General features: G+C 34.4%; 1 protein-coding gene across 3 annotated transcripts; it reads right to left on the bottom strand.

Moving 5' to 3' along the window:
- Nucleotides 1–4,764: 4,764 nt before the first annotated feature.
- Nucleotides 4,765–8,693, bottom strand: LOC118057900 (lipid phosphate phosphatase 2). Of its 3 annotated transcripts, none has more exons than XM_035070634.2 (9): nucleotides 8,512–8,693; nucleotides 7,902–7,992; nucleotides 7,113–7,334; nucleotides 6,830–6,917; nucleotides 6,607–6,716; nucleotides 6,150–6,240; nucleotides 5,522–5,710; nucleotides 5,372–5,431; nucleotides 4,765–5,097 (listed from the first exon to the last, which is right to left on the bottom strand). In XM_035070634.2, the coding sequence occupies exons 2-9, from the start codon at nucleotides 7,959–7,961 to the stop codon at nucleotides 4,919–4,921; spliced, it is 999 nt and encodes a 332-aa protein (XP_034926525.1). In that variant the 5' UTR covers nucleotides 7,962–7,992; nucleotides 8,512–8,693; the 3' UTR covers nucleotides 4,765–4,918. The 3 variants fall into 3 exon arrangements, with proteins under 3 accessions (XP_034926525.1, XP_034926524.1, XP_034926523.1); XM_035070633.2 differs by lacking the exon at nucleotides 8,512–8,693 and adding an exon at nucleotides 8,292–8,505; XM_035070632.2 differs by lacking the exon at nucleotides 8,512–8,693 and adding an exon at nucleotides 8,256–8,505.
- Nucleotides 8,694–8,964: the final 271 nt, after the last annotated feature.

An 8,964-nucleotide genomic window follows, 5' to 3' on the forward strand; every position in this document is an offset into this window, starting at 1 on the left:
TAATGAATTGTACTGGATTTACTATTTACTATTTAATTTATCTAATATTTTTTAATATTTCCTAGTGAAGAGAATTATATTGAACTTTTCACACCTACTAGGAAAATATTTTAAAGTATATAAAATTTATTTAATATATTTTTAAAATATATATATATATAGATAAAAAAAACAAGTGAATTCAATTTCTTTTTTAAAAAAGTATAGTAATAAATTGTAGTACTTAGTTTTTTAACCAGAAATCTGGGGACGTCTATATATAAAAAAAGATTTTTTCTTGAGACGGAGAGAGAACTACCCTTCCATCCACTTTTCATCCGAATTAATTAATTCCATTCATTGAACATCCATACATTTAAAAAAACGAGAATTAATTAAAATTCCGGGCATGGATAAAATAAACTTAGTTAAATTGATACAATCAATTAGTGAACTGGAGGGCATACTCTTGTAGTTAAATTTTTATTTTACTGGCAACTAAACTTTTGCTGCTCTTCTTATCACGCCTGTCCCTTTTTTCCTTATCTAGAAACTTTCACCAAATCACATCAATTTTTCTGATGAACTATCAAGAATTATGGTTACTCACCCTTTTTTCCTTTTCTACCTCGGAAAACGCCCTTGCTTGGCTGCTTGGTTTAGAAATTAGATATATATATATATATATATATATATATATATATATTTATATATTTTGTTATGAAATAAAAACACCAAAAAAAAAAATTAAATATAAAAAAATAAACGGGCTCGGCTCGTGGTAAGAGATGAACACTAACGACTTTACACAGAGAAAGAACTACTTCGTTCTGTTTATTTGGACAGAGCACAGGGACGTCAAAGGAAAGTTAAATTCATTTCTGATTTTCAATAAAGATTATGTAAGTGAAATCTATTTTATATAACTTTTTTCTCGTGATTCACAACCATGATTTGCCAGGAGATTAAAGAATTGAGAATCAATTCCACAGGCTCACACGGTCCAGGTCTCTTCCATTGCACACACTCCTCCGGCAGGCTAAATCATCAAATCGATTTCGAACTTTCGGTCCTCTAAGTGGGTGACAAATGTGGGGGATGCCCACGCATCGTGCATTAATCGAGTCTCCTAGGTGCCTTCCCGTACAACAAATGACTTGCCCACTTTCCCCTCATGCAAAATTGCAACAAAAAGAGGGGAGAAAAGACTGAACAAAAAAAAATCCTGAAATCAGCAATTAAAGTTTCTTCCCAGCTGCCTTTTTTCTTCTTACGGTAGCTGCAATGGATAATTATGCTCCAAAAGCATGCTTTGTTTGTGGATTTCTTGCCTTGAAATCATGAACCTCCGTTGCGTTTTCCAACAATTTCACAGTTGTATTGGATCCATCAAATCCAAGACAAGATAAAGTTATAGACTGGGCTTGAAATCCCTGAGAAGCAAAGAGAGCTCTTGTTTTAGAATTCAAATTGATCTGTAGTAGCGGTGAAATATGAAACATTTGATTGGGGCTTTTAGATGAGATAGTCGCTATTTAAGACATTGTTTGGCATTGTGTTTGTACCTATGTTTTCATTAAATTTTGAATTTTTTTTTTTTTGCTAAAATTGAGTTTTGTACTTTTTAGGATCGTTTTGATGTGCTGATATCGAAAATAATTTTTAAAAAATAAAAAAATATCATTTGCATGTATTTCGACACGAAAAGCTATTTAAAAAACAACCGCTACCACACTGTCAAAAGTGTTCCTGCTATTTAGAGCATATTTTTTTTATTTTAAAAAACCGACCCGGTGGGTCATGACAGGAGTCCCGGGCAAGGGAGGATTAAAAACCCGTTTGGGAGATTGCGTTCCAAACGGTTGACCAAATTTCAGCTATTTTTTTTTGTATAAATTGAGTGCACCGTGTTTGTATCTTTTTTAGATCTGTTTTGAATGCTATCAAAAATAATTTTTAAAAAGACAAAAAAATTCACAATTCACATAATCCTAATCTCTTCAAAAAGCCATATCAGTTGCAGAAATCTCCACCCACAAAAAACTTCAAGGCAAGCCATAAAGCTGTAAAATAAAATTAATTCTTTTGCCTCAACAAACTTAACTTTTTTGTTTCTCTTGGTTTTCTTCTCTCTTAAATTTTTGTTCTTTACTGATTAATGAAGCAAACCAGTAACTATAGACTTGGAGAACCGCTTTTGCAGGTAAAACTATATATTTTTCTTCCTTGTTTATTTTATTGTGGCTTTTTGACTTTTCTGGTTTCTGAGTTTAGTTTTTAATTTTGTAATTTAATTACATGGATAATTTTAATGTTTTCCTTTTTTAATATTGAAAATTAAGAAGATGATCCACCATACTATTGGAATGTTGATCCGATAAAAATATTCTAACCTGTTTAAAAATGAGTAAAAATTTCCTTTTTGTATTCACTGGTTTCGATTTCTTAAATTTGGATGTAAGTTATGACATCTATGACAATTAAAAAATAATAAAATTTTTTTTCTTGCAAATAATAAATATAGCAATTTGTGGTGTTTGACTAAGGCTCTGATTTCTTGCCATCAATGTTTTTTTTGCTAAAAAAATTGTATTATAAATTAAAAACTATAACCATAAAAAACCACATGAAATGATTGAAAAACCCATTGTCCCGTTAACTTTACTATGTCGTATGTTACCGTGCATCGGGTTTTTTAAAAACTATGCTCTCACCCCTGACTTCAATCAATTTTACGATGCAACCAGAAAATGAAATGCCCTGGATACCATGTGAACTTTGACTTGACAATCTAATCATTTAAAAAAAATTAATTTACCCATCAAATCAAGTTATAAGTTTTTTGTTATAAAAAAAAAATATTTACTGCATGAATCCACATTAAAATAAAAAAGACTCCTTGATAAAAGTATGATGCATTTTTTAATTTAATGCTAGTATTTAACAGGAAAATTTGGCACACGTCCAAAAATAAATTTAATTGTTACATTTTAAATAGTTGAAACACTTATTTGAAATATATTAATCTCAAGATATTTGATTATGAAAGTGGGAAAATTGAGACTGTTGGATGCCTATTGTCTCGTTTTCAAATTAATTCTAGAAAATCACATGCATACACATGTGTGTGTGTGTAGCTTTCATTCAAAGCTCAGTTAATCCTGCTCTGATAATTTGTCAATTATCCATATATTCTTTGCTTGTCCATGACATAAAAGACCCTATCCTCGTGTACTCCTCTCGAGATTCACTGCCGTCAAGAAAAAGACGGGGCGGCCGCATGGCATCGACGGTTAATAAAAGTGTTTATAAACGAAGGTGACTTGAGAACAGTTGATATATATTAAAAATTTAAACATAACTTTTAAATATTTTATGAAAATAGAAAATCAAATGAATCAAAAAGGACAGAAATCATTGCGTTCCAAATATTAAAAATGTGGTTGTATTTTTTTAAAAAAAATGATTTTTAAAAAATAAAAAAAAATCATTGACATGTATTTTCCCTCTTTTCAAAAATATTGATGGAAACCGTAATCATTAACTAATTAACATTTAAAAATATTTGTAAAATATATTTTAAACATCAAAAGGATTTTTTTTCCTTTTTCTTTCAATTTTATTTAAGGGGAAAATCTCAACACTTTTTATTATTTATGTTTTCAATTCCTTTGATTTTCCCCCAATTTTATTAAAAATATCCCTAATTAATTTTTTTTTCTATTTTGTATTTAGATAATTATTTTGATACCACGTATCGTCTTCCTATTGATCAACAGTAAGTCAAGAATGATGTCGAATCAAGAAGCTCCGTCATAGAAGAGTCGACGTGTCTTAAAGGTGAAAGTGGAAGTACTGGTATAAACCAAAACTGAATAAAAAAGCTGATATAATTGAAATTCAACATGACACGTAACACATGACGATTATTTGCCTATGTATAGTCTTTGCTTTTAAAAATCAAATGACACGGAACACATGACGATTATTTGCCTGTATACAGAGTCTTTGCTTTTAAAAATCAATTTGAGTACGAAGATCTGTTCCTCAAATACGATACTTGCAAGGCACTACTCTCTCATCCTACCAACTTCCAGAAAAGACAGAAGCTTTCTCCCTTCCATTCTGAGGTTAATGACCAATAAAATATATAACCGAATCTAATAATAATAATAATAAGAAGCTCTTTGTGTCCGACGAGAAGCTAAAGAAAAAAACTAAAGGGGTGTTTTGTCCTGTTCAACCAGAGTTTTGCATAATTTTTAAAAACATAATCAGTTTTTTTATGTTTTTAAATTATTTTAAAAAATAATAGTTATCACCATGACACCTGTCAACCATGGCTGCTGCAATCGTAGAATTGTAATCGGGTTACATACGGGGGAGAATTATCCTAAGAACCCATAACTGATTGGAACGTCGATTCAATTATATGTAAAAATGAATTACAAACAGAAGCCAACAGCTGATTAAACTCGGGCTAAAATAACATGTATATCATCCCTTAGGATTGTTAGCGTATCTGGCTAATATCGTCAACTTTATTACCGTTGATGGGATTGATCTCGAGGAATTGATCTTGTGTTTGATTAAATTTGCTTCCTTACTTGATATTTAAAGAACATAAACTATTTCACAAAAACTTTAGACACTATGTAACCGTAAATTATTGAAAAAGAAGATCAAAATATTTTGTTCATAAACTTCTCTTCTTTAGATCACTGCATCCATGGCGTTCAAGGTATTAATTATTGACAGATCATTGCATCCATGGCGTTCAAGGTATTATTGACAAATCACTACCATTCATTTAACCACAATAATAAATTGTAAATCATCATTCTACATTCTATGTACCAAAAAAGAGAAAAAAATAATAATAATAAAACAACTCGCACAAAATATGGACAGAAGTAGATCAGAAGCTAAACACGCACATTCACATCCTTCCGGATTCCAATACCTCCAAGGAGGCAAAGTCATCTCCGTTTTGCCTGCCTTGTTGACTCACGACACGAGCATTCATGGGCTGCAAATCGAGTGCATTCATAGACTGCCCTGCATTTGTATTGGAACGTGACTCCTCCAAAGCCCGGAAATATGCATAAGGTCCCCATCCTGAAGTCAAGAAAGTGCGCGCAGGGACGGCTTAGAACAATTCATCAAAGAAACAAAAGTGCAAACACAGAGTCGCTCTTATTCTGATAGATCTTGTCATGAAAAATCCATTAACAGGAAGATCCAGCACTGCTTGAGATAGGATGAACTTCTAATGTCTAATGAAATAATTAACAAAGATCTTTTTATGAACATCTTATCCAGAAGCCTAGAAAACATGAAGCACATCGCAGGAGTAAATGAGTTAGTGAAACAAAGGCAATAGAAATCTTACCTTCATCGGTGTAAGGGGGTGGGAAAAACTGTGAATAGCAGAATGTTGCCACAACCAGCCCTGCTACCATATAAAGCTAATCAAGTTAAATTTTGAAATGCATATTTATCTACCTTTCTCTACCAGTCATTGATAGCAGAAAAAACAGACCTAGAAGGCCTCCAGCGAACACATCTTGCCAATGATGCCAGTAATCATCAACTCGAGAGATGGCGACAAGAGACGCAGCAAGTAGAGGAAGAAAAACAATGCATAGTTTTCCCACGTGCCCTTTCCGATCAAATGCCTTGATTTTTCCAGATAGGTACAGTGAGAGAAAACCTAATCCAGCAAAGGACCCTGCGTTGCAGTACTAATTTTTATCAGTCGATTTAATGAGTCCTGACATGATATTCAAATATCTCCTTCGAAACACTTACTGCTTGGAATGCTGCTATGAAAAAACAAGTATTTTGTGCCTGAAAAGTAACCTAAGCCTTATTCGGCGAGAACTTGAAAGTACTTAATTTCTCGATTTTTTGCACAGTTGAGTTAATGGTCTCTGTCTTTGAAAATTACCCAAGACATGGGAAATGCTAAATGGAAAGTGGACAAATAATAGCATCAGGAAAGTTTCAAATTTCCATTTCATAGTTTCCCTCGAGGTCATGTTGATCGAAATACAATTTTGAACTTACATATAATGTTATCATCTCATGGTTGATGTACAGATCACAGCACAAATTAGCCATAACAAGACGGATAAGCATTGCAGGATGTAGATGGAACTGTAGCTTACATGAAGTATGACCGCTTGGGAAGCTTTTATGTCCTTCCTTAACGTCACTTCCTTTACCATGACATATTACATTTCCCCACCTATCATAGAGCTGAACAACGCAAAACAAATAAATAAAGAAGTTATAAGGATTGAAAATAGTAAATAGTGCCTAGTAAACACGACAAAAATAATTAATATTAAGGTCTATATCAGAATGCAGCCACTAGCTGGGGAAATATTAAGTTCAAGGAAAAAGAAATATTCAAGAAAAAATTAAGGCCGGCTTATTGAAATGGTCAAAACCAGCTCAACTGCTGTCAAGGTATTGCTTTTAAAAACAACAGAGAGAGAGAAAATTGTTAGGATGTACAGCTCTTATGAAAAAGATAATTAGACATAATTATTACAAAGACCAAAAATTTGTATGTTCAAAAAATGCATCGAAGAGTTCAAGAAAGGGAAAACAGAGACATACATCCTTCCCGTCAGGAAAGCAACGCCAAAAGAAGTCCGGTCGAGGCCTGCCGACAGCATTTTTTATTGCATCCGTGATGACAGCAGTAATCAGCACAGAAAATAAGAGGCCTGATCTTGATTGCGTAGAGAATATTCATTAATATTTACTTAGAACAAGACAAACATGGAAGAAACAAAAAGGTACAGGTCAAACATAAAAAGCATAGTGCAAATGGAATTACCTAAGATGCTGTGATGCAGATCATAGACGTCTTTTCTTCTAATGTAAACTAAAAGGAAAACAGCAACGGGCAACAAAACTGCATACAACTGAATATCAAAACGGTAAAGACCCCGATGAATTATATACTCATTGCCAGCAACACAGAAGCCCAATCAGAAATATTGAGAAACTATGCAATCTAAATTTGGCTTGGGATGTTCAATCGATGCACACCTTTCTGAAAACTTGAACCCCTTCCATATAACAAACAACTTGAAAAGTTAATGCTGAAGAAAACTTACAGGCACGGTCCATACAGGTACCGTGTTCTCTTTCATGGGATATTTCAGGTCTGTCATCATATCCTTTCCCACGAACCGGTAAAATGGATGGATTACGTAGAGAATGACCTCAATCACCACAAGTAGCAGTAAAATAAGCCAATCGTGCATGTGATCCCTCGCAAGTTTGGCTCCATGAGATTTGATAGTGTGTGTACCCATCCCCGCCTCCCTCACTCTGCCCTGTTATTGAGAGTCAGAAAATTACAAAAGAAAAAAAAATCCGCTCGGACCGGCAAGGTGAAGTAACAAAATCTGATTTCTCATTCAAATTCGTACAGTACTCTACTTGTATACAACTATAAATTTATCTTTGTCTAGTAAGACATCGGTTCTTGCTTGAAACTGTTGATTAGAACTAGCAAACAATTGAAGCATTGAGGCACATCTTTACCGATAGAGAAACATGGTGAAAGAGAAAACCCAGGACTCAGAGTCCATAAAATCTAGTTTTAAGACCTGTTCGTTGACCAATCCCCATAAATTCATGGACCACTTTCGTCCATTATCCATAGCCACGGCAACATGTAATCCCCCAGAAAGCAAAAACCTTTCATCATAACTTCACAATCCAAAATAGCAAATATCTTTTCAAACATAATTAAACATTGATGAATATTTATCTTAACAAATTTGCCTCCAAAATTAAATTAGTCCTGTGATGATGACATGTTTATAACCTGAACATAAAAAGGTAAAAAACCACACAAACACACACACACACACACACACACACAATGACCAACAAACCTGGAAGATACCACGGAAATCCGGGAGAGAGAAATATGACATCATGTTCCTCCACGCCATCGATGCACAAACTCAGCAATGAGATTCTTTTCTGCGCAAGAAAATAAAGCACCCAGCAAAGGGAAAGAACGTTAGTTGATTTGGAATGAGAGCAAGATAGAAGGAAAACGGAGAACGAGAAAATGGTGGCAAAGAGTATCAGTCAGTGACAAGAAAGATGGAAAAAAATGGAATCTCTTTATCTTTAACAGGGAGGGGAGGGGAAGATAAAACAAAAAAAGAAAAGAAGTGTGGGTAGTAAAACAAGGCAATGATTGAGCACGCATTACACGGCCAAAAAAGGTGAATACGAACCATATACTGTTATTATACAGCATTCAAAGTTAAGACCTGTTTGAAAGGGAAAAAGACAATGCTTGCACTCTTGTATGGGACATCGCCGGCAAGAGAGCGGCTTTAGTTTTGACGGTTACGGAGAGAAAATGAAAGAGAAGATTGAGGGCACTTTGAAATCGATATCTTTGCCCCCTGCGCTGGCGGTTAAGATTTTCTAGAGATAAGCCCGATTAGTTAGAGGCCCTGTGTTTTATAGGAGGCGTCTTCGTTTTACCTTCGAACGAGTATCGATGCTTGACAATGGTGGTCACCAATAAAAAGTTCGATTATCTATCGTTTGGTTAGGCCGGTTGGAGTTTGGTGTGAACGTGTGGACCCAGCGGATGGGGAGTCAGAAGTTACAACCGCGAAACGGCAACTTCCATGACTTCCAGCGACGACGACGTTTTCATACATGCGAGAGACAATCGGAAAGAAACAACTCTTCAAGGCCCTTCCTTCTCTCCTTTTTTCTTTTACTATTCCTCGATGAGATTTTGAAAGTCACATTTTTCTACAACAAGGATTTTTCTAAAATACGTCTTGAATATTGCACGTTGAGAAGCATAGTTTTAAGACCTGGCCCGGTGGTTGACCCGGTCCAAGGCTCGGGTTCCGGGTTTTGATCGGGTCACTGGGTCTCGGCTGGGTAAAAAAAAAATTTTAACTTTTTTTAAAAAAATCAAAA

Source organism: Populus alba, chromosome 10, assembly GCF_005239225.2.
Source record: "Populus alba chromosome 10, ASM523922v2, whole genome shotgun sequence".
Taxonomy (NCBI): domain Eukaryota; kingdom Viridiplantae; phylum Streptophyta; class Magnoliopsida; order Malpighiales; family Salicaceae; genus Populus; species Populus alba.